The sequence below is a fragment of the Taudactylus pleione genome, unplaced genomic scaffold (assembly GCF_031769625.1).
Source record: "Taudactylus pleione unplaced genomic scaffold, aTauple2 ptg000082l, whole genome shotgun sequence".
Classification (NCBI taxonomy): Eukaryota; Metazoa; Chordata; class Amphibia; order Anura; family Myobatrachidae; genus Taudactylus; species Taudactylus pleione.
This window is the reverse complement of record NW_028284484.1, coordinates 541376-568635: the sequence shown is the minus strand read 5'-3', so window position 1 is coordinate 568635 and position 27260 is coordinate 541376. Positions and strand designations below refer to the sequence as shown.

At 43.5% G+C, this 27260-nt stretch overlaps 1 protein-coding gene across 2 annotated transcripts in view; it reads left to right on the top strand.

Annotated features, from left to right (window-relative positions):
- The window catches only part of SAMD11 (sterile alpha motif domain containing 11), a 199506-nt gene that overhangs the window by 50233 nt on the left and 122013 nt on the right, over nt 1-27260 (top strand). For both annotated transcript variants that reach the window (XM_088468169.1, XM_088468168.1), the window contains exon 3: nt 15951-16120. In XM_088468169.1, the coding sequence (XP_088324295.1) occupies nt 15951-16120 (170 nt within the window). The remainder of the gene's footprint in view (nt 1-15950; nt 16121-27260) is intronic.

The window sequence follows — 27260 nt, the reverse complement described above, 5'->3', positions numbered from 1 at the left end:
CGGTGGTAATGTGACCAGCACTTACAGCATCCTAACCCTCCTAACCTCCCCCTGCAGCCTAACCCTAACCCTAAACATCAGCATTCTGAGAATGTCGACATTTCACATGGCGACACTTCAGATGTTGACATTGTGAACATGTCAACATTATGAGGATATCAACATGGTGCCTGTCATCATGTTGAACCATGTTGACCGAATCCCATTGTTTTATATTTTTAATAAGGCATATATGTTATGCTGGCCATACACCTGCACGACCAGCATCAGATCAGTGTCACCATCCGATTCCCCGGAGCTCCCTGGCAGTCCCAGCGGCATATTTGTTATTTTTCTTAGCACACGATCTACCTTACGATCGATCGTGTGCCTCACGTGCTCATCAGGGAAAAAGTCATTGAAATGACTTGAATGCACGCACGATGGATCACATGCACAAAATACACGGTACGATCTGCACACGATAGGATGGAACATATGTGCTGCACATCTGATCATACCATTCGTTTATAGGAGCTGGGGGAGCGCGCATCGGATCCAAAACTAGAGGTTTCCACAGGATCCATCGTAAGACTCGTCGAAAATGGGGTAATCGGCCCGAAATCGTGCAGGTGTATAAATGTTATATTCTACTTTCCTAGTGTTAACTATTTTTCTCTGACGAATTTCAACTTATTCATTATAGTGGTATTGATTTAGCTTGTTACATCTAGACTTAGATTGCACTAGCAGGTCCTGATCTCATCATGGAAGGTGTCAGATAAAAACTGATGATTTGGTGAGGCCTATACAACTAATACAAATGTTGCTTTAATTTGTCTGTTTGATACCCTCCACAGGCATAATACTAGCACTGTAATACTAGGCACTGCTTTATGGTCCCCTAGTAACCAAGCAGAGGTGGCTTTGTCATCACTGTAGTGGTTTCTTCAATAGTGTTTACAACAGGTCAGAGGTTAGCGGAAGCAGACATCAGCGTTCAGCATGTGGCAGATAATTGCAGACTGTGGCCCCCATCTGAGAAATGATGCACGAGTCATTTTATGGCTACACCACTCACTGATTTTAGCATTAGATGTTTTGGGTTTTACCCAGCCTTGGATCGTAGGGATCTGTCATTTGTGTCCCCTGTAGATGTGTAAGAAGCTATGAATCATGGTTTTATTTTTAGTTCTCCTTTATAGTAACAGAATACAAAAGATTCAGGAACTAGAACTTAAGAGGTTTTAATGGTCAATGGAGGAAGCATGTCCTATAATACATATTGAAGGATTCTGTAGGGCACAACTGTGATTTGCAGCCAGTTATTAGGGTGGGTACATGTCAGGCGATATGTCGTATGATCCCGCGAATTGGAGCAACATATCGTACACGTCGTCTGATGTGTACGCACCACCGCGTGCTGCATGGAAGATTGGACGACCCGTTGGCTGACAGCACACAGCTGAATGCGGCCATGAACGATATATAGCACGCAATCATGCATTATATCTTTCAGTTTGTACAGCCTACCGTCATCTCGTCCCGTCAGTCGTCCCGACGGTCAAGATACACATCATTCTCATGTGTACCCGGCCTTAAGGTGGGTATACACTATACAGATATATCTGCAGGTGATGGTTGTTCGTACACACTGAACAACAATCATCTGTGCCTGCCCGCAGGTCCCGGCGGGCGGGGGCATGTCCCGTCCCCCTCCTTGCGGCTGCCGCTGTGTGTGTGTGTGTGTGTATGGGCGGTCTGCAGATATATCTGTCCATCAGCTGTGCAGCACAGCCAATGCGATATTGTTGGTTAACGCCGACGTTCACCGACATATCGCGGGTACACACTGCCCAACGGGCAGCAGATACATTGGCCGATCAATTGATCAGCTTTAGACTTGCATTAAAACTTTTAAAAGCCATTACCCTTATATACTTTTAAAGGTTTGAAGATCTATTTTAATATTGGATACATTTAAAAGGCGCAATTAAATTAGTGCCAATGGCTGCAAGGCAACGGCGTGCCACAGTTTCCCCGAAACCTCGCAGTCACCAACATCACAGATTTGCCATAGAGGCGTACAGGAAAACTGCAGTGTCGCTGTATTGTAATTCTTGGGGACAAGTGCGGCTGTATATTGCAGCTACGCATGCCTGAGAGTTGAATACAGGGCACATTTTTAGGTTGCCTGGTTCTTTAAGGTATGCATTGCAGAGCTATTTGTGGTATAGCCTTGAATGAGCCTTCATTTTACACCCACCCATCATCAGGCACTAGGAAAGAGGACAAATGATAAGGTCAGGACATCTCTCTCCGACTTCCATTGCACAGAAAACAAAGCGGCCTGCTGGGAAAATAACCATAAATGTTCATTATTTGCCCAAGAAAATCAATTTGTCTTCCAATTGACCAAATAAAATAATGTAATTTGCAGGATAATCCCCCAGGTGTGTCAGGCAAAGCTCCGATTCTTTTCCAGCAGAAGAGGGCAAGAATGGGGAAGGGAGGCAGTGATACAGGCTAAATTATGAAATTTATATACCGTCAGACAATAGCTATAAATGGCAAAGCCAACAGATTGTTTTTCAATCATGCTATAACATTGGATAGGTTTGTTTTGTCTTAGTGATAGGTTTGTACGTGCTTATATATAGTAATTAGTAGGACACATACATGTAGGTCAGACCAGGCCATAGATTCCTTGGACAAAAGATAAAATATATAAAATTATACAAGGATATAGTTTTCTGCTAATTGGATGCTCAGGCCGTTCCTGACCACATGATGACGAGTTCCTGCAATCATTGGATGTTCACACACCGGTGGATGCTGGCTATTTGCTGAACGCAGTTATCAACATGTCCTATAATGACTCTCTCGATTTTATTCATATTATCAGGCATCACAATAATATGAGAGCCGCACGCTCTGCGATACTGGGATAATTGTCTGGCCACCTTAATGATTTGGCTGAATGCTGAACCAAATTCTGGATTGCTCCTCTTGGCTTACCTTGGCAATACATGCCAACTACTATTCTCTACATAGAACTACTTTATTAGCCTTTATAAACAAAGGAACAACATATCCCACAGGTTAACTTGTAATTAAAATAGAAGGATCTAAAGGGGCCCAATTACAAACGAACAGCTTGAGCCTGATGCCAATCACTGGAACTGAAAAGGGTAATTAACATGATTGTGTTAATTACCTTTCTTCTACTATTTTCTCAAGTACAGTGATTGGGACCCCTGTTCAGAATGGCCAGTAAAGGTACCATAGGATCTATCCTGAGGGGTATCTGTAACACCCATGTTTGATTCAAGGAAAACAAGTAAAGAATATCTTAATTGCCCTCTGATATCACTCAGCCAAATAAGTCTATATTGTGTTGTTTATTTATAGTTTACAATATGAGCACTGCAAAGATTTTTACATTCATTTTAGTCATGCAATGGACAGTTGTAACTTGATATACAAGATAGAGAAGCACCACCCTCTTATTCAGCATTTAACAATGTCATCTGGCAACAAATTGATGGGACTGATATCTCAGCTGACTTAATTTAGTATAATTGCAGCAGTTGTTTCATATATATGCTATAGTTTTTTAATAAACATGCGTGGCTATAGATTTATGTCCAATAGTGGTTTATATCCACTTTAAGAGCCTGATTCCTGCCTTCTCATATCTGCCCAAGGTTGCACGCCTGCTTAAACATCGGTAACATTGACGCACATCGGCCAGTCAAGTAGCATATAAAGCAAATCTGACCGCAGCTCTCCTGCCACGCAGAGGGCTCTCTTGCTGCGAAAGCAATCGCAATGGCTAATTTATATATACCCACAAAACGCATTTAAACAGTCAGACGCCTGCATTTGCCTACCCACTTCGTACCTACCCCAAAAGCAGACCATCTGACACTGACTTTGCGAGTGAATCCCATGTGCTAACATAATCACAATGCAATCACTGCGTGTATGAAGTGCGACATTCGCACATACGCAATAGCAAGCAATCGCTTGATATGCAAAAATATCAGCAATGCATTCGCTGCTGAAACAGGCCCGAAGTCTGGATAAATTCTATAATTTCTCCGTAACGTCTATGCGTTTCCAAATGTGAAAGGTTTTGGATAATGTGATCAGAGTAAGGATGCCGTCTCCTGGGGTAGACAGGTGCACAGTTACACAGCAGCCTATTAGTAGCACACTAGTCCAGTGCCTTGGTACAAGTATCCACAGCTAGTTTTATTTTGCAGCATAAAGATAAGTAAAACATTAAAGAAAAGCCTAGCCTGTCATACTCTAACTAAACAAATTATTCCCTCAGCTTGGAGGAACCTAATGTCTCACTCACAAAACAACAGTATTAGCACAGTACTTCCAGCCATTGTCTCTCAACAGGCCTGCTGCCTGTTCCCCAGGAAGCGAGAGGCTGAGACTAGCAACTGACACACCTTATATCAGCCTCTCACAGGTGATCTAAAAATCCATATTGACAATTAGCTTCTGCCCACCAGGCAGAAGCCAGGCATCTAGGGCAAACATAGCTCCCATTTACAACTTTCCCTGTGCTTTTAGCATAATACATATATTTATCCTTTCATATAAATCTGATATGTAAGAAAGTGGCATAGCACAATCATGGCTGCTTTTGTGGCTAGTGATGACAAAAATAAAAATAAACTTTTTAAAACCTGATTTGTTAATTAAATCAATTGGTTTATCTAGTTGCATTTACTGGGATCAGAATAATTAAATGTAATGAAATTACACCACTGAACTATATATAGCCTGTCCAGCCAGCTGCATGTATAAGGCAAGTCACACCCCTATAGTAAAATATGGGTCACAGCCTAAAAACCAGGAGCGCAGGGCCTCATCCTTGCTGCAGTTCCTATTGGTATGTCACTGTTTAAAACATCATTGCCCCATTGATATTTGTTAAACCTGCCATCAGAATCAGCTCACAGTTATGTTCATGCAGATCACAGTGATGTACTCACAGCTTCCTCTGATTGGTCTATGTGTGCTACGCTGGTCATACCCAGCTCAGGAAGTTTACTGTGAGACAGAAGAATAACGGAGGGCTCGAATGAGCAAGGAGTGGCTTAAACTAGAAGGCTGGGGGCTGGCTTGGGTGATGATCACATGCAGTCGGTTAACCTATTACACAGTTAGGCCACAGTGTGGCTGTTGTGCAGTTAGTGCAGGCTTTAGGCCTCTTTGCTGAAGAAAATGTGCCCGCCCGCACCTCCCTAGTCCTTGTTTGTTGTTAGTTATTGTTTTGGAAGTGAAAGTACGGCTTATCATCAGCCCGGGTGCAGTTGGTGTATTGGGTGCACTCACCTTCTAGTAATCGTGGAAGAGTACTGTACCACCTTTACGGGGGCAGTATGGCCATCTCCGGATGGGATTGTTGAAGGTTTGTGCTTAGTACCCTAGTGTTTGGTTTTTGCGTCCACTGGACGGGCACTGCCCGCAATGCAATGTTTGGTTGTTTGGTTTGCATTGTTGGGCTGCTCTGTGTAGGGGCCGTCATTTCTAGCCACCATACAATATTTTAAAATTACAATTAAGTTCTTCAAATAAATAGCTGACCTGTTTTTAAATCCATTTACTGTCTCTGTGTGTTTATTTTAGATAAGTTTTGGTCATGTATGATGATCACACACCCATGACACACCTCAGCCTTTACTAGGTTTATTTCCTCTTTAGTTGCAGGATTACTGATTGCCCCTTCTATATTGTAACTGATTTGTGGCTTCTCACTTGCCATGCAGCCCTGTCCTCCTCCTTGTAATGATCAAGGAGTGTGGTTCTAAAGTGTTTGATTATATAGTGGAGCAACAAGGTCCTTGCTGGAGCACACACTCCTGCATATGAGTGGGGCCTGCAGGCTCCACAGGCCACTCTCCTAAAAGATCAGCAACCGGGGAGTCTGTAAGTTCCCGCCCTCAGTTCCTAAGTGTCAGAGTCATCAAGAATACCTGCTACTTGTCCGGTAAATGAATGGTGTTAAATTGATACGTACTGAACTCATGACAGTCACTTTTACAATGTAAAGATTCGGTATAAACTATTTTAATGCCTCATAATTTATTACAGAGGTTTCTGTAGTAGAGATTTATAGTATATTACTTTAGCTACATAGATGCTGCTTTGATGGGTAAGACTGTGCTTTACAGAAAGCATAAGTACACTAGTTGCGTCTCTCCTCTATGTACCCTTCATTCTGACTGCATAAGTTGAAGACGGAGAGCGAAATTTACTAAGTGGCGGTTTGACGGCGGTTTCTATTCTATTGTAAACCCAGACGGCTTGGTGGTGGGTTCTGTTCTGTTCTAAACCCCAACGGCTTGGTGGTGGGTTCTGTTCTGTTCTAAACCCCGAGGGTTTGGTGGCGGTTTTGCAGTGGTTTCTAAATGACAGCCCTGTTCTATTGTATTCTAAAATGTGTTTTGACTGTGGTTTGGCGGCGGTTTTGCTATCTGCAGACTTACTAAGGCCAAAACCGCTGCAAAACTGCCATCGAAACTCATTTTAGAATAGAATAGAACAGGTCTGTCATTTAGAAACCTCTGCAAAACCGCCACAAAACCCCCAGGGTTTAGAACAGAATAGAACCCGCCACCAAACCGCCGGGGTTTGTAATAGAATAGAAACCGCCGTCAAACTGCCGCTTAGTAAATTTTGCCCATTGCGTTTGTGGCAAAATGATCTGACAGCTGTTGCTTTCCTCACACAGGTTCGAAGAACAATACATCCAATGGGTGCTGTTGGGAACGTTTTAAAGTATCATTTGTAGAAACAAACTATATAGGAACTGCTGTGCTGTAAGCATGAGTTATATCTAATTTGTGGTAGCATGAAAGTCCCAATCTGGTTACAGTTATAAAATCCTTAACCCTCCTTTATCAAGACCCACAAATCAGTTCAGATATTCATTTGTATGTTGTTTCAGCATACCACATGGTGGAAACCAATATCTCCTTGTCTTTACGTCCTATGAAAATACTTAGCGGTGACTTTTACAAGGAGGAAACCATTATTTATTATCTGGGAGAGAGAGCACAGGGTGGGTTATGATACAGGGGTGGCGAGGGATCGGAGTCTGGATGGCAGGATTTCCGCCACATATGGAAAAGGTTACGGTCTCTGGTCTCCCAGAAGTGGGTTACACAGGGTTTTTTTTCTTTTAATCTCACCCCGGGGCAGCATTTCCTAAGTAAATGCATGGGACCTCTCACAACCTCAAGACGCGCAAAGTGGTACCAGCACTGTTAACCCATTAAATGCAGAAAGACTAGATCTAAGAAAAGGTTGTAAACTCATCCGTTCAAGCTCAGTCATCTTGAAAATATTTTTTAGCATCCATGGCTCTTGAGTAAAGCAGACCCAAGTATATGCTCGTGTGTACAGTGGTGACCATTGTATATCGCTTCATTATTGGACAGTAAGAGTTTGCGTACGTGAGTGCTACTTATCTCTATGAAATGCTGCTTCTGCGCCATGGTTACCAGGGTGCTTACTGTGAATAGAATTAGGGTGACTAATCCCTTTATAAAAAATACATTCAAGGGCATATGTATCAAAGCTTGATGTGAGATATATATCACCAACTAATCAGCTTCTAAAGGTGCCCACACACATAGCGATCTGCACACGATCCCACGATGTGTGCGATTTCCCCTGAGCTCTCCCCCGGCAGCTCTCCGGCAGTCCTACACACGATTTGGAGTAAAAAATGTCTAATCTGACTTAAGATCTATCGTGCATCCAGTGCATTGTGTCCCAGATTGGCAAATCTTCCCTACAGCACAGCAGATCTGAAGATGCGATGTACGACGAGCGGGGACATGCATTGGCATCGTGATCGTGAGTGGACACTCACGATTTGGCCATATTTTACACAATTTGTCGTCACGATTCCTCGAAATCGGCCAAATTGGGTAAAATATCGCTATGTGTGTGGGCAGCTTGACTTACATTTTGCAGGCTGTGTTTAAGAAATGATAGTTTGGAGCTGATTGGTTAGTGATGTATATTTCACAATTTTATCTCACATCAAGCTTTGATACACATGCCCCACAGTGTACAATGGTGTTTTAAAGATGACAAACCATTGACATACAAAAGCATATTGCCCAATTATTGTTGACGGTTAATAAATTGCAAACTTTGAAAAGATGCTGTGAATTACTGTGAGGAAGGTGGCATGTGATTGGCTAACCATGCCTCTCTGGTCCAATCACATGCTTCTTTCACCTGCAATGAAATTCACACTTTCAAATTTCCTGAAGTCTAATAGCTGTCTTATACCATGTATTATAGTGCATATTATTATACCATGTATTATAGTGTGTATTATTATACCATGTATTATAGTGTGTATTATTATACCATGTATTATAGTGTGTATTATTATACCATGTATTATAGTGTGTATTATTATACCATATATTATAGTGTGTATCGTTGGAGTACCTTCAGAGATGATTGATTTTGGGAGCAGGGCGCGGGATTCTGCCCCCGTCTTTCCACTTCTTTTCTCACTTAAATTAGTAACGTTACAAAGAACTTGTTGCCTACCCTCATGATTAGTATCTAAAGCTTGGTACTCACAGGAGTCACGCCAGGATGATTTGCCGCTTTGTAACGATAAATCGCCTACATCGCTCAATAAGCGCGGTCGCAAGCGTCGTCAGGTTTGATGTGCTGCACATCAATCCTGACGACATCGCTAGCGACCTATTTACCATTGAAGGACAGAACAGTGATCGTTCAAGGGCATTTGTTCTGATGTCGGAATGAATTCCGTCGTCTCAGTGTGTACCCAGCTTTATCAGTTGTGTGGTTATCAGTTCACTAAGTAATTTGTTGTACTATCATACACATACTGGGTCAGTCCACAAAATGCTGGCTTCCATTCTTTGTAAGTAGGTCCCTTTAAAAAGTTGTTAATTTTTTTGGGAGCGTTGTGTTTTGTTTTTTTTTAGCATAATTTATTTTACACCAGCACTGTAAGAGAAAGACACCTGTACTAAATGCTAATAAGTCCATTGAGTCCTAATAGTAGTCAGTATAACATGCTTATCCGGCCACCCGACAGCCATTGTTAATATCAATTTCCTTTTTGGTTTCCAGTGTTGTGACATATAGAAGCAGGTCAGGTGCAGGATACTTCTGTTACTATAGAGATGCCTGTTTTGCAGGTGCTGGTTTGGTATCTGCCTTCTGGGCATATGAGATTATTTATGGATTGTGTGTCTTTTTTTTGGGATAGACTGTGTCTGCACTCCTGGCTATGCTGGACAGCTGATGTTAACCCATATTTAACCATACTTCATTTACTTGGGGTTTTATAGTCCATCTATTGTAGCTAGGTCACTACCTAGTTCCCTATGTATACAGTACCATGCTTTTCAAAGGGTGTCTTCCATGTGAAATGTATCTTATTCCAAAGCTCATTGCTAAACTGCATCCACTGAATCATTCATTACAGATCGTGTACATTGTATTAAAACTTTAGGGAAGTTTCCTTAAACGGATGTCCCTGTGTATGTCTCACCTCATTTATAAATACGCAGCTGTCTGTAACTAAGGGGCATATGTATAAAAGCTTGATGTGAGATAAAATTGTGAGATATATATATATCACCAACCAATCCGCTTCTAACTTACATTTTGCAGGCTGTGTTTAAGAAATGATAGTTTGGAGCTGATTGGTTGGTGATATATATTTCACAATTTTAAACCACATCAAGCCTTGATACATATACCCCTAAATGTTGGAACTGGTGCATTAAAGATGTTGATACGTAATTGCCGCAAATCTATTTTGCTCATGGAAACAGCTCCATTTTTTTCCAGCCTCCACACAATAGGGGTTATATATATAGATATAGATATAGATATATATATATATATATATATATATATATAAATACAAGTTGGAAGCTGCTCAATCACTTCAGTAATATCACTCAGGTGCATGTAAGGGAGGGGTTAGTCTATACAAGAAACAACAAAAAGTATTCCCCCAGCACTCAGAATGAAATCAGCAATAAGATTTGAAAAACTACATGGTGGTAGATAATTCAGAGATCTCAGTTGCATATATTTGCAAAGATATGGCTAAGCCTCCGGGCCGCGTCACGGCGTCTCTGATACCGGAGGTCCCTATCACTTGGTCAGAATCTGGGGTGCAGAACACCAAAAAGGCCGGCGATAGCCAGCCACCCCAGCGAAGCACACCAGTGAGAGACTAAAGTGTTAGTATAGGATTAAAGGAAAAACTATGTGTTAATAAGTGAAGGTGTAATTAAAAAGCTAAGAAAAAAAAAAAAAATATATATATATATATATATATACACAAAATATATTGGAAAGTGTAAAAGTGCTAAATAAAGTGTTAATGTGTGCCTCACCAGAGCAGCCCAGCCACACCAACCCCAAGGGGCACTGCACCCCAAACTCATCCCCAAAACTGATAACTATATCCAATTTGGGTTATAATTGCCCAATATAAGGCCTATATTAACACTTATATATCCTATACTAACACTTTAGTCTCTCACTGGTGTGCTTCGCTGGGGTGGCTGGCTATCGCCGGCTTTTTTGGGGTTCTGCACCCCAGATTCTGACCAAGTGATAGGGACCTCCGGTATCAGAGACGCCGTGACGCGGCCCGGAGGCTTAGCCATATCTTTGCAAATATATGCAACTGAGATCTCTGAATTATCTACCACCATGTAGTTTTTCAAATTTTATTGCTGATTTCTGAGTGCTGGGGGAATACTTTTTGTTGTTTCATATATATATATATATATATATATATATATATATATATATCTAATCAGTACATATTTTTTTTCGGCCTGCTAAAGACTTTAACATTTGCTTTGTAGAGTGTCAAAACAGTTTTCTTTTTTTTTATACAGCTTGTACAGCTAATGTTGGCACAGCTGATTAAAACAAAAGCCCCCAAACCGTGGCACCCTCCCGGAAATGGCACACAAGTAATTAGATTGCTCTTGCTTTGCAATGTATTATTCAAGCTGCCTGCAATACTTTCAAATATATGTTGCAACTGCTGCTTCTATTTGGTGCAACATTTTTTAGAAAACTTCAAAAATATTTATATTCCTAAAGCTAATTGCTTGGACTAAGGAGCAATCTATAGGCTGTAAGCTTTTCAGCAGGGCCCCTCTTACCTCTTTGTCTGTCAGTTTTCCCCGTCTTTATTACTGTTTTGTTACCAATTTTATACTGCAACAGAATATGCTGGCGCTATATAAATAAATGTTAATAATTTAATATATAGCATTAGTATTCATTAACTAGTCAAAAATGACCTGTAGGCCAAGAATGACCTGAGGTCTGAAAGATCTCTGCAATTCCAACAGCCCTTTCAGTTCCAGGGCAGACAGTAGCAGCAGTGCACGAGTTAACCTGGGAGCAATGCTTTGCTTGTTATTTTTCCTCTCTCTGCTTCCGCACGCTCTTCACAGCTTGCTGCCGATGAGGGACGCGCAGCGCTGGGATCAATTAAAGCCTGACGAGCCCTGACTGGGGAACCTTTCCATTTCAGCCCAACTCCAGATGTCACAGCTGGGGATGCAGCTGTTCTGACCTCCTCCTGGAGCCCAGGGAGGTGGAAGCTGAGGGGCTTCTTAATAATTGTGTGTGTCTGTGTATGTTTGTGTATGTTTGTATGTATGGTAATATATTATACAAAAAACATATTTCTCCGTACCCCAAGAGCACAGAGGTTGAAGCTGTTACATTACATAATGGTTTTTTTTTTTCAGCCCATGTATTTGTTATATAAATATTGAAAGCATAATTCATCTGATATCATTGGGGGGAGGGAAGTCATTGTATGCAATCTGCTGCCACGATGCCCGACGGCGCACATATCGGCCACGGTAGTTCCAGTGGTGCTGACTGCGCAAGTGTTCCCTCGCACCTGTATGGGGTGCGTGTGAACTTGCGATGCCGGGAGGCGCAATGTGTGTTCGATGTCAGATGCAAGCGGCCAACGTTTTCACTCTGCCCAGGCGCCCCGATGGTAAGCGCTCTGAGGGGCCTATGTATCAAACTGATTTTACTTAAAATGATGCAGAAACTGCAATTTCTGCATAATTTTATATATTGTTGCTATGTACTAGTAGCACAATGCAGGAGATTTTACAAAATCTTCAGATGGTTTAGACTACTGTAAGCCTATGGGGGCTCCAGTGGGGGGATCTTGCTCCAGCAGCCCCTGACTCACTCAGGATGCTAACACTGTGCGCTTGCGCAGTGTCAGTTTCCCCCGGAGAAGTATTTCCACAATATGCCGGGGATATAACTAGCAGGGACTGCAGTTACCGTAACCGCTGTCCCTGGGAGTTCCCCTTGGTACATAGCCGGAATATTTTTATTAAAGATGAAAATAACCCTTGCGAGATAGATACATAATAATTGCGGCAGTACCGTGATTATTAGTACATAGACCCCTGAGACACAGAAGGAATTTGTAGGCAGTGAGAGTGATTGAGTGGGTATTTTCTGGGTGGTAACAGGGGGTGGCTAGGCAGATGCGGGAGTGACAAGGTCAGCGACTGCATTTAAAGACGCAGTTGCACTGACACAGCCGGCCATTTTTAGACGGAGATTCCGTGCCTCGATAGTGTTGGTGCAATCTCCGATGGTGCAATCTATGTTGCATTATAATACGCACAGTGACGAATTATCGCTGCAGCTGGTGGGCGTCTCAGTAGAAGGACCATTGGCTGCAGCTGCAGAAATAGAGAGTCATGTCCGCAACTGCGTCCTCCTCTGAATAAGCCCCTAAATGTACTTATACACATACGTGTTTGTATGTTTATGATTTAAGCTAATTGTGAACACAGGTGGTTCAGAAAATCCATAGGTGAAGATAAATGAACATGTATTACACTGTGTATGCTGATTTATTTTGTTTTTCCATTTTACAATTTTAGTTTTCATGGGCTAATGTGTCATTTATATATATATATATTTTGGGGGTCACGTAGATTACTTTAGGATCATCATTGTTTTTGATAATTGGCACTCTGTCTGATAGATAGATAGATAGATAGATAGATAGATAGATAGATAGATAGATAGATAGATAGATAGATACTGTAAAGGGTCTTAAACCTATAAATGCGGTCATACCTCAGAAAATGCAGTTTTCAGAGTTTTGACCAAATTCCCCATATGCATTAATCTCCGGAAAGCAAAATTTTGCTGAGCCTGTTTCCGATAGGCAATGCCACCTATGGGCTTCTTACTGGAGACTTCCTCGATTAGCATCAAATAGGACCCCTCCCAGGATTCCCCACAGCTCGCGTATGTGCTGGCCGACTGCTGTGCATGCACAGAAGGATTCCTGGGTCATAAATCCAGAAGTCCCCACACCGCAAAGGACAACTCTCATCAGGGGAACCGTCCTTTGCTTAAATATACATGCATACGGCGTTAGTAAACATCAATATGCGTGCGATCTGTGGCAGGATGAGTCTCACCCAAAATGCGATGCGTCCCACACTGAGGACTGTGACATATGCTGAAGTGTTTGGCCTCTACGGGGTAAAGGTCAGGTCTGAGCTCTGACAGCTGGGAAACAGTGCCTGTCTCTGTATGGAGAGTCTCCTTCCCTCCCAGTGTATAGCAGCTAAATGCCTGCATATCCTTTCTTGTTATTAATCATGAGTCCCTAGATGTTCCCTGACTACTGCTAACTGCCCCACATCACCTTAATGGCCATAAAGAGTTTTTATGATTCAGTCGCTATCTTTTCTCTCTGACGCACATTCAATCACAATGAATCCTTTCCTGTGTTCTCTCCAAGGCTTTTGTTTTGTTTTTAATGTCCCCGATTTTCTGGCTCTCATACGCTGTGAAGATCAGTGAGTGCGATAAATATCTTTGCACGGTGAAGTTAGTGTTATCACACATTGGTACAATATGCAAAGTTTGTTGTTGTGGTCCCAACCCCTCCCCACACACACATATCATAAAATATGTGTTGTTTGATATGCAATCACCTTTTATTCTTAGATGTTTCCTTTTATTCTTAGATGTTTGTTGCCTGGTTGCATAAGTCTGTTTTGGAATTGGTCACCTTAACTCATACGTGCCTACCCTCCCGGTTTTCGCAGGAGGCTCACGTTTTTTCGGGAGGGTAGGCACATCTCCACGAGAATTTCCGCGGCGATCATGGGTCCCCGTGTACGGGGTGGGGCTTAATGATGCGATTCTTCATGAAACGCGTCATTTAGCCCTGCTCCTATTTAAATTTGAACCAATTGCGGATGTTTATCATGAAGGGGGCGGGGCTTAATGACATGACCCATCAGATCCCGCCCCCATCATGACCCACCTTCTTCTTTCCTATAAATCAGGGATGGGGAACTTCAGGCCCGGGGGCCTTATAAGGCCCGCGGAATCATTTGGTCTGGCCCTCAGATCTTTTTTCTGCTAGCCTCATTTGGCTAGCCGGGTGCCTAGATTGGCACCCTGCAGCCAGAATCTATGCAGCAGTGCAGCCTGGAGAATCCTTAGGATGCTACAGATTGTCACACCGCTGCCCTTACAGCTCCCCGGAGCATCCTCAGGATGCTCTGAGCATCGCTGTTATCACCGACGATTGTGGCCTCACCCCGTGTGTTGGCACACGGAGGGGGCGTGGTCTGCACATGTTATATATATATCAAAATGGCCCTCGGCAGAAAAAAGGTTCCCCATCCCTGCTATAACTGAATAGTACCCATTGGTTATTGATTACAACAAGTCTCCTGACAACATTGCAGATCCGAGTGCTGTGTCCTAAGACGCAGTAGCAGATCTTCTGTAAGACCATTGGCAAACTGAGGGCCTGATTCAGATATGTATGGTATTGTATATCCACAGGGAAGCGTACAAATAATATGCTAATGCCTGCAGGAGGCATCTGAGGGAAAAAGATGACTCCAGTCGGCATCGTAGATCCAAATGCTGTGTTCGAAGCTTACTCAGACTGGCCGCCTCCTGTTTGCTTGGGAGGCCAAGATCTGTGTCCTCCAACACAGACAGTGGTCTTGGCACTCCCGGGAAATGGGGAGTGACATGCCCCTGTATCAAGTAATGCAGGTTAGCGCCACCCCCTCCCTGCCCCAAAATGGCCACAGCATGTCAATCATGCTGTGGCTTGGGGGCACTGTGTGCAGTCACCCAGGACTCGTTCTGCACATGTGCAGAACAGGCTATGCGCAGGCGCTACACCATTGTAGATGTACGTAAATCATCGGACTTACGTACATCTCTGTATCAGGCTCTGAGTAACCCTGAAGTTACTGAGACTTCCCCTCGCAGCTCTGTAGCCTAGGCCAACAAGTCTACACCTGAAGACTCAAACCCTGGTCTCTGCACTCCCAGAAAACGGGGCGACACCCCCGCTTTCTGGAAAAGAGGCTGACCCCGCCCAATCCCCACCCCCAAATGTCAGTCAGCGACTTGGGGGAACCTGCACATGCGCAGTATAGATCAGTGTTGTATGCAAACCATCGGGTTTGTGTACAACACCGAATCAGGCCCACAGACGTGTAAACACAAGTGCATATATGCAACACTAATCAATTCCTGTGTATGTAAATATCTTAATACATATTCTTTTCTATACTTTATATGCTAATGCTCACTCTATATTTTCTCTATTTCTTGTATTGCACGTCCCAATGTATTGATTGGGCTGTGTGGTATATGCAGTAGGCAGTGCTGTGCTAGTAGCCTTTATTATAGTGCCCTAGTAACATGAAAATGTACATCATTTTTATAGTTTGTTAATCCTTCTTTCAATATTTAAAATTTTTGCATTTGACATTAGGATGTTTTGTATTTATATTTGTATAACATTGTCAGCGCTGAACAGTACAGAATACCTCAGGATGTTCTTCTCCTTTCTCATGCAGAATCGGGGTCGTCTAGCTGAGAAAAGAACTATCCCGCTTCCACCTAGCAGAATACCTAAGAAGGAACCCGGCTCTGTTTTCTCCCCGGGGGAGGAGAGCCCCAGAGGCAATGGAGAAACTCCGTCTGTAAAGCTGGAAGAGGATCTTCACATCAGTATCATGAAAAGAAGGTACATGTCCTAACGAGATACCTCATTTAACAAGCTCCCAGTGCCCCCGGGGTAGAGGCTTTGAACAGGCGTCATGTGTGGGCTCATTTTTGGCTGATCCCTCCCTCACGCTGGCAACATTTTCACGGAAACAGGATCCGTTCGTGCTTTTCGGACAGCACCTGCTGCTATCACTGATCCCTTCCCAGCATGAGACAGGGCAGCAGAGCTCTGCTAATCTTGTAGGATCTGAGGGTGGTAGAATATCTGTTCTACAGATACAAGTCTCTCTCACGTTAACCATTTTGTGAAGGTGTTATGTGAATTCCAGTGCAACCACTAGATTCTGTGCCACTAAATCATTCTACACTGGGTGAGCTGAAGCCATTCAGTAAATCCTTGATGAATTTCTTGTCTCCTCCAGGAACAAGGAGTTCCCTCAGCACATGGCGACATTGCCCGAGCTGAACATACTGCAGTAATCTTGTGATAGTGTCAAGTGTCGGATACTTGCTGTAACAAAGCAGTTAGCCTGTGACCGGGAGGGCACAAAAAGTTGAGTGAGGGCAGGCGCCAATACCAGTTATTTTAGTCAAGACCATTTTATTAGCTTATGGCTTTAAAGCGTTCCTAATCTAGTCACATTGATGCAGCCATTTTGTTTGTTTTTTGGATAATCCAATTTTCATGAGAATGCAGCCTATGAATTCAGTAGTAACTATGGACTTTGCTACCTCCATTATGTCTAGGGGATAGATAAAGATAAAAGCTTTTATTTTACATTGATGGCTAAAACGTAATAAAATACAAGTTTTGGGGAGATATTTTTGCAGTTGAGCGATTATCAGTAAATTGCGTATGCATCGAAGTCGCACCGCGCATGTGTCATCGTGTATTACCGTAGTCACTCGCAGCGACTTTTTACTCACAGTGTGATTGACAGTCAGGGAGCGTTTAGGAGGGGGGGGAATGGAGGCAGAGAACGCAGGTGAGTTGTGACCGTTTTGGGGGCATGTCACATCCTGCATCTGCGATCCCATACGCAGTAAACATGGCTCCATTCTGCGTGACCCTAGTGTTACTTAGGAGGCCTCTTATCGGAAGGTTCTGTGACCGATGCTATGTCTTTGTACGCAGATGTTTGGATTTGTGAAGCCGCAGGTGAGCGTCTCGGTACATTCCTAGGCGTCTGCGGCATTCACATTTTTCACATAGCACCCGCGTACACAGATGCAACAGCGGCGGCATTAGTGTACAACTGTGAGTCAGTCCATGACTGTATGAAGGTCTGAGGACTAACACTCATTTCTAGTGGGTTGGTGTCTGTGTACACAGTCGTCATGCGTATCTCTGAGTTACCAACCTTGTTAAGGCTTAGGGCAATACATGGCGTCCCGTGGACCCTAAGCATGTTGTCAGCCTCCCATGATCATTATCTGCAGCAATGCTGAGCCTACTGACGTGTTGCCGTTTGACACCAGTGAGAAGAACCAGGGTGCAGAGCTTTGTGTATTCCACTGCAGAACTGTTAGTCTTTGCTGTGCTGGCCCTGCATGCCCATTCTGCCATTGGAACTCTCTACAAATGCATCAGGGATCTGAGAAATATTGTTTCTTTGTGCGGCAGGATAGCAATACTTTCACTAATACTTTTATACTTTTACATCTGACTGAATTTACATTCACCTTTTTCTTTAATGTGATTACTGCTTATTGACTTATGCTCGCTCTCCTTCTCTGTCTACGTATTTGGTTATGTCATTGTAGATGTAGTCTGGACGTCTTCAGCGTGATGGGGATGACCCTTGAGATTTATTGAACGATGATAGTGGAACAATTTTTCCTGGCGCCAGCCGGATGATTCACACTTGACACAATGAGATGACAGGGAACGTTCTGGGCACTTTGACACACACCTGAGAGCCAGGGAATACATGGCTGTGCTGCTGCTCTGATTGTTAGTAGTTTAACACATTTGGGCCTGATTTTGAGTTGGGAGTAGAAAAGTGCAAGCACCTTGTTTAAACCATGCTGCACTGCAGGTGGGGCAGAGAGAGTAAAGCTGCATACATACACATGTAACATTTTTCTGTCCAACCATCCAACTAGTTGATTGGTTGGAATGAAAATCTGGTAAGGTATGAAAGCAAATGACAATTAACAATTTGCTCCCAAATGCCGGAAAATGGACAAAAACTGTTGTTTGAACAAATTGTTTAAATCAAACATTTAACAAACTTGTCTGACGACCATTTTCATCTGTTTTCTGGCATTTAGGAGCAAATTGCTGATTGTCATTTGCTTTCATACCTTACCAGATTTTCATTCCAACCAATCAGCTAGTTGGATGGTTGGACAGAAAATCTTTACGTGTGTACCCATCTTTAGACCTGGGAGGGCTCTGGCCAAACTCAAATCTCAATTTCTGTGTAAATATAAAGCTGTCCAGTATTGATAACTGTGCCAGTATCTTGGTGTGTGCCCAATTATGATTGTTCTACTAACCACAGCTAATAGAGATCCTTGCTTGCTTCACACCTAATGTTTTAGCTTACAGCAGTCCGACTGGAAAACCTGTGCAAATTGGTTTGTGACCTAAACCGTGACCCTATCCACCCAATGGCATTTCTTTTCCAGTAAGCCATGGCTGTTTTTGTTCTCTGAAAACAGAAACTGGCCTACAAAAATGTAGATGAATGAATGGTGTGTAATGTGTGTAGTAGATCAGTGTGTTTTTTTCCCCTCTGTATACCTGCTAAATTCTGATTCAGAAAACGTAGTGATAAATAAAAGCTGTTTGATCAGAGATTATTATGATAACCCAAAGGGCTGCATAAATGTCATGACAACCTCCACTCCTCTCTGCTCACTCACAGTCTCGCTAAGGATCAGTTATCAACCGCAAAAAGTGTAATGCACGAACTGTACATGCGGTTTTGTGACTGCACATGCCTAATTTTGTGATAATTTGCCCAGTTTTTACTGTTTTACTTAGAAATGCATGAGATTCCCTGGTCAAAATGTCAGCATCTGTGAGGGATGTGAAATTTAACATCCGCCTAGGAGAGGGGTCTGGCGATTTGAGAGTGCTCCTTGCCAAGTGTGATCTCGGCACAGACGTGCACATCTTGATTGTTCATGGCTACTTGGTTGCTAAGGCAACATCTGAGCATCTGAATGGAGAGTGCAGTCTGCAGTAGTAGCCTTCAGATTGGCCCCATGCTCCTTATAGGGCAGGAAGTCCTGTGTCCCAGTGCCGTAGTTGTAGCCACACCGTTTCACAGATGCTAGCATGTTACTTTGATTATTATAATATGACCCTTATCTCGTACCTGACTCTGCTTGCATTCTACCTGCCATGATTCCATTAATGTTAACATCTGCTAAATGTCAACATTGTCATAATGTTGACATTTCCACTAGGGCTAGTGTCAGTATCAACATGGCCATTGCACCATTGTGAATGTCGAGAAAACATCCCACACGCTGGTATTTGATTTGGGCATAAATAGTCCTATAGGCCTATTGTATCCCTGTTCCAGTCTGCACATGCGCTGGGCAGAGATGTAGGCCCATTCAGGCACATACAAATAATGATAGATCAGCAGGTTGGACAGTTCCTACATCATCCATTCTGAAAGTATGTCTATCAGTGAGATGTGCTCATTGCTAGTCAAAGGGGATCGGTATGATTTACCGCCCGACCCCGGAAGACCGGCACAAGTGAAGATCCCGACTGCGCTAAAGGTAAGTACTAACTAACCTAACCCCGCCTAACCCTTCTTTAGGGGCGCCTAACCCTAACCTCCCTCCCTAGTGCCTAACCCCCCTCTAAGTGCCTAAACCTAACCCCCCCTTCCCTGCTGCCTAAACCTAACCCTCCCGGGGGGGTGCCTAACCCTAACCTCCCCCCGGGGGTGTCTAACCCTAACCCCCCCTTCCCCTAGCCTAACCCTCCCGGTGGGGGGGTTCCTTACCCTAAGTCCCCCCCAGGGTCCCCTAACCTAACCCTCCCCCCCACGTGGCTGTCCGCGCCCGGCTTACCTTCGATCGGGATGCCGGGCGTAGGTAAAATGACAGGCGTCGGGATTGTTACGCCTGTCATTAGACCCTTGCCGGGATTAGACATGCCGACGGTCAGCATTTAGACCGTTAGGCATCCCGACTGCATACCATTCAAAGGTACTAGTAAATTTCCCCAATAATATATTACTCAATACATCACTCATCCCTCAACTTATTATAATGAATCTTTATAAAAGTTTTATCAATAAATATTAACCCTTTATTAAAGCTGAGAGCTGCAATCCATACTCTCCCTCAAGCTAGGTTTGCTAAGTGGTGACTTGGCCCAGTTGTGAAAAGTCTGTAATTAAATCACATCAAAGTAACTGGAAACTAAATAGAAAATAATTTAATTGAGTTCAATGTTATAATTTCAAATTTGCATGAGGTTTCACCTTCAGAGACTTGATAAAAATTTAATTGCATCCCTACCAAATCTCCTTTTATTAGATTTTGCTATTAGTATAGGAAGTAGTTATCTTTGACCTACCTCTGCAAAATGGGTTGCAAATGCGTCTAACCAGGCTGTATTTGGTTAAAAGAAAAAGAAAACTAAACCGTAACTATTAAGCAGATGTAGTTTTTTGGGCACCCTGTGCCAGACTGAGCAATTAAGTTGCTGCTCTGCATACCACAGGCATCCATTATTTCTGCTCGCCCCTTTTTGAGGAGATGAGCAGAAATGTACGAAAGCCCAGCTGCATACACATTTTCCGTTTTGCGCCCAGTAGTTTTCACTGGTTTAGTCATTTAACATGGCTCAACCCGGTCTTTTAGGGCACGACCAGCACGATAAATGGATGGGCGCCCAGGACAAGATTTGAATATATTAATCTTAAGCATACTTTTGCTTTTATTTTGTCATTTTGTGTTATTAGCAAAGCATTAGTAGCAACATGTATGGCTGTTAGTACAATAATTATGCTTTATACTGTACCTTTATGTAAAGTTGCAATTCACAATATGAAGAATAGAGACACTCAAACTTTTTTTTCAAATCTGTACAAAAAGTTGGAAAGCTCTGACCGTGTTGAAGTCATTCCCTGAGCAGCACATTTCAAACTACAAATGTGAATTGGGGACATCAGGATATTGTACTGCTTACATGGTAGTGCCTATCAAACCAATGAAAGCCACTTGGAAATTTTTAGGCATTGCTAACGACACATGATTTGATATTGGACACTCAATGCAATTTGTTTTCTAAAGTCTGCAATATAGATGAAAATGAAGCCTGTCAAATGTCCTAGAAGCTTGTGACATCACTGAGCATGCAGCTTATACATTATTAGGTGCTGGCGATGTTGCCGAGAATGTAGACAGATCACTAGGAACTATTTACATCACAGGGTTACTGTGTACCTCATTGATGTCACTGGTTTGTACTGAAATGACCTGCCTCATCCTCGTGAATATTGGTGCAGCCCCAATCTGTGTGGGCCACAGGTGTATGTAAGGAACTGTGGTATCCTCTTACTCATCAAAGGGTGCCGTAGATTGCAGTTGGAAGGCTTAGCGTATGTTCAGCTACTTGTGAAGCAATGTAGTAAGTGCCTCTGGAGCAGACGCTTGGCAGCAGGCATTGCACAAGACAAGACCACACAAAGCGATGGTAATTAAGTAAATTGTTGGGTGGATGCTGTAAATCAGGATACCCACACAAGCCAAGTTTTAAGGCTGCCTCCACCTAAGCACAGGTACTTTTATTCAGTCATTTTTCAAGCACTGTTTGTGAGAGATCTGTAGGTTGTAACAAGTTATGCTGCAATTTGTATCAGATTCTATGGCACCGATTGCCCTATTGCTGTGCTATAAACTCACCCTGTTTAAAGAAAGTTTTTCGTTGATGGTTTAGACAACTGAACAAAATATGTAAACGTCTTTAAAAAATGATATTACTTTGTCCATATAATTTAGGGTACTTTAGGCTTTGCAGTTCCTGCAATCAGTATGATATGTCGACATAGTCATAATGTCGACATTGACCATGTCGTCATTCACCATGAGGACATTGATGAAATGTCGAGATGTTAGAATGCCGACATATCGTCCCTGGTGGCCCAGTGGTGGCTTACAGCTGCAGCGGCTCCAGTGCAGCTTCTGGGTCCTGGTGGTCATTTGACTGTGACTTCTGGGTCAGAGCTGAGCTCCTCCAGCTTCCAGTAAGGAATTTTACCTTATTCCTAATCCCTACCCCTCCCTCTCCTGCGTAACCTTAACCTCCCCTCCCCTCCCCCACAGCCTAACTCTATCCTCCCCCTGCAGCCTAACCCTAACCCTCCATCACGCAGCATAACTCTAATGTCAACATTCTGACAATGTTGACATTTCACTGGACGACATTCTGACAATGTTGACATAATAATAACTGTCGACATTATGAATTGTGATTGTCAACCTTTTGACCACATCCCCTGCATCCTGTAACTCCAAGCAACATTACTATCTTCTTGAAGCATATTTGCCTAAACTACCGGAAGTTGTGGGAGGCTCCGGATTTTTCGGGTAGCCCCCTGCACCCCGGGGAGTGTAGGCAGATCTCCCGCATCCTGCCCACTTCCTAGTGAAGCGGGCAGGATGGGGAGAGTTAATGGGGAATTTGCAGGTCCTCGGGGAGGGGGCGGGGCTAAAGAAGCGATTTGCATTGTTTAGCTCCACCCCTCCTAGCGGACCCAGCGAATCTTTTTCCAGGAAAGGGGTGGAGATTAATTGCGGCAATAGCCCGGCCCCGCCCTTCAAACTGGCCTGCAGCAGCAAGTCTTGGGCTGCTCCCAGAATGGATTTACACATAGTCGGTATGTTTGTCTCGAAAGGAGTTCTGATGTCATAATTATAAGAGTAATGAGTTTGCTGGATACCAGATCGCCCCTAAGGCCTGATTCAGAGCTGGGAATAGAGGGCCTAATTCAGACCCGCTCGCGAGCGCTGGCAAGCGGGTCGATGTTAGCCCAGTGCGCATGCGCACGACGGAGGCGGCTCCGTCGTGCGCATGCGCGAGACCCGGATAGCGACGGGCAAGCCGTTGCTATGGGTCTCGCTACAAAGGGGGCGTGCTGTCGATGGTGAGTGACAGCACGCCCCCTTTGGTGGGCGTGCCGGGGGCGTGGCTGGCCAGATGGAGGCGTTCCCATGGGAACGCCTACCGTCTGGGGCCGGCCCCAATGACATCACAAGTGATGTTAGTGGGAGCGCTCTCGGCTCTGATGGAGCCGAAAGCACTCCAGGGCTTGCGGCAGACGATACCCTACCACAAGGGTCTCGTCGCAAGCCCGATGGTCGCGATGGTCAAGACCATCTTTTTGGCCGCTCGCTATAGCTGTGGGAGTGGTCAGGAGGCCGCTCTAAAATCAGGAAGGACGGCCCTGATTCAGAGCGAACGCTCTGTCAGAGCGTCCGGCTCTGAATCAGGGTCAGAGTGCGATATAGCAAGTAACTGTGAACCTTGGTAAAACCATGCTGCACTGCAGGTGGGGCAGATGTAATATGTGCAGAGAGTTCGATTTGGGAGCGGTGTGTCCAAACTGACATCTAAATTGCAGTGTAAAAATAAAGTTGTCCAGCATTTGTGGGCTACATGCAGAAGCCGCCAGTATTTACCCTGCATGCAAAATAAATGTATGAATTTGCCCCCCTTGCATTGTAACATGGTTTGTCCAGGTACACAGTTACTTGCTATTTCTTAATCTATTCCCAACTCAGATTTACACTCCTAGTGCATAGTGTGTGACATAGGGCACAGCTTGACACATGATGGATGTCCCCAGCAATGTCACAGGATCTGCAGGCTGATCTATCATTATCAGGGTTACTCTCTAGGCCAGCGTTCTGCGCAGGAAGATAAGGAAGTCGGCCAGTGAATTACAACCAATATACATTTTTAATGTATCCAGCTCTTATATTGTTCTGTTGTTTTTTCCCAAAATGTATTTTTAGGAAATTGTTAATTGATAGATTATATATTTTTTTTCCGCAATCTTTATAGGGAAATTATATTTAGTCTGGCGACTACTATGCTGATATAAATATGACTTCACATATTGTTTAAAGAGACCCTATACGTTTATGTCTATTGGTTTTTTTAGCAGTCACCAACGTTGGTATGCAGAGGTCTGGAGGGCTCTGCTGTGGACTAACACTGGGTATCACAGTAACATGGACACTGTCTGGCTAGTCTTTAGGTCTGGGCTAATGCCAAAGTGTTATCCGAAGCCGCTCTCCACTGCCAGACAGAACAGATGGTCTTTACCAGAGCTACAGTCACATCTGCCCCCTTCTCTTTAGACTTTTGCTATCCCTCTTCTCTGTTCCAACCCTGCATTAACATGACCCAGCCGGTCTAAAGCTTAAGTGTCTGAGCTGCCACTTTGCTACCTCTTCAGATATAAAGGAGACGGGGGATATCTAATTACCAGAACCAAGGGGGCTATCTATATATTGGCAGTGCGTGCAGCTCACGTAGGTTCTATATGTTTCTGGTTCTGTCTTTATCTCTTATCTCTTGTTTTCAGATGTAAAGTGATGCAATTTTTAGTCTCAAATCCCATCATTTACATTTGGTTATTGAAATATGAAATTCTTAGCTAAAGTATTCCTATTTGTTTCCACTGTTTGGTTCATCTAGGAAAATATACAATATCTGGTTCTATAGATTCCAACACATTTTGTCTTTGCCATGCGTATATCAGGTCTGATGACATGTCACTCCTTATAGGATGATAACCTGACTCGGGGGGGTATATAAATTGTGCTGCCGAGCAGTTAATCCGGGTGGAATTGAAGCATTATCAGGAAACCGGAGACTGGGAAGCGCAGAGAACCTTCATTTTTCTGAGCTGCTGAGGAAGTGCGAGGAATAATTCTGATAAATGACTCCTCAGTCTCCACAGATAATGAAGGGATTTACGCTGCCATTTTCGGGCTGTCATTCCCTCATCGTGTACTGTGCAATGCACATGGTACTGTACAGTAGAGCTAGAGTACAGCTTTCACTGATTTTGCTTGTTGCTCTTTCGAAATAATATGGTATTGGTAAACTTTCATTTATTTCCATTGCAGAACTAGGGCGGTAACACTGAATGTGGGATGGATATTCTAGCTTTTGAATGTAACAGTTTTCCAATGCTTCTAAACTATTGGTTAAAGTTACTCTAATGCAGTGGTTCTCAAACTCGGTCCTTAGGACCCCACACAGTTCACTTTTTGCAGGTTACCCAGCAGGTGAACAGGTGTATTCATTACTCACTGACACATTTTAAAAGATCTACAGGTGCAGCTAACAATTTCACTAGTAATTATGTGAGGAGACCTGCAAAACATGCACTGTTTGGGGTCCTGAGGACCGAGTTTGTGAACCTGTGCTCTAATGCCTGGGAGATATTTAATTCAAAAGCTGTGCCTTCTTCAGGATAGTTTGACCACTGGCAGGCACTGTTCTGTTACTCTGAGCCTCAACTCCCCCTACAGGCCAATACTTTACTTAAATGAAATCCAGGCTATAATTAGAGTAAATAATATGACAATTGTGAGAATTACGGTTGCCATGATGATACAAGGCCAGCGACACTTGGAGTTCTTGGCTGAGTTTGGATGTGTGACAGCATGGTGATAATACACAGGTGGAGGTGTTACCAACAGCTGATAATCAGATCCTATCTAACATTTTATAGAATGTACTAGATTATTGATAGCTAGGATCTGATTTGTTACTGAAGGCGTGATCTTCACCTGTCCTCTTTAGAAAATATACACTGACCATCTGAGGCTTAAATGTTCCCAGGCCTTGCAATAAACTGATGTCATCAAAGGTTTAATGTGCAATGATGGACTACTGTAACTTTCCAAACATTTTTAGGGGCCTATGTATCAAAGCTAGGAGAGAGATAAAATTGTGAGAGATAAAGTACTAACCAATCAGCTTCCAATTTACATTTTGCAGTCTGTGTTTAAAAAAAGATAGGAGCTGATTGGTTGGTGATATATATTTCACAATTTTATCTCACTTCAAGCTTTGATACATATGCCCCTTAATATTCACTATAGTTGGCACCCCAGGTCGTGGGGGAAGTGGGGTGGAGCCGCCCAGAAATCACATGTACCAACTTCCGTTTGTCACTTCATTTGTGGTCTCAGGATTTGTCAATTTAGATAACACGTGTAGTAAAATATGGCGACCCAGACACGGAATTGTGGACCTTAAATAGTTTTATGTGAGTGCTAAATCCACACAGCATCCAGCGACTTCCTGACAATAAAGGGGGCCTGGGGATAAATTGGGCTCTCCAGTTACCAAGCAACTGAAAGACCCCTGCACTACAACAGCCACTCGTGGATCTCGCTGTGCAGTCAATTCCAGCACAAAGTACTCTTTCCTCTGCGTTATTCTGTGCCTTTCCTGGAACAGGGCTGGTTTGTTTCACATTCCCCACAGAGAGCCCCGCGACCTCTATCTGGAATGAAGTCTGTCACCTCACCAATATAGGAACGCGTAAACGTCTACATTATTGACATTCTGCAGTGGGGGACAATATGAATGCCAGGTACATACGAGAAGGGAAAAGGTTATTCCACGCCAAGGATCTGACACAAATCCCTGTCAACACCTTGCGGGTACAAACAGCAAACTCTTAACCCCTCTTTATGCTACTTGAATGTTTGATTTATGAGCTGGAGCAATCAGCTAACATTTACTTTTAACCCAGCACAGATGGTGTAATGGTTAGCGTTACTGCCTCACAGCACTGAGGTCATGGGTTCGATACCCACTATGGCCGTAACTGTGTGGAGTTTGTATATTCTCCCTGTGCTTGCGTGGGTACTCTGGTTTCCTCCCACACTCCAAAAATATACTGGTAGGTTAATTGGCTCCCAACCAAATTAACCCTAGTATGCATGTGATAGGGAATATAGGGGTCTAGTTAAAGGAATCCCAGTGGGAATTCATCTGACTCTATTCCGGACCGGCGACTTTGCTTATCCGGCCAAATCCATACCTTGGAACCACAACGAATATCACCTGGTGGAATTACAATAAGGACGTGATGCTCCATTGGAGCCTGGTAAATACAATTACAGCTGGACATTAATCCTGATTGAGAACT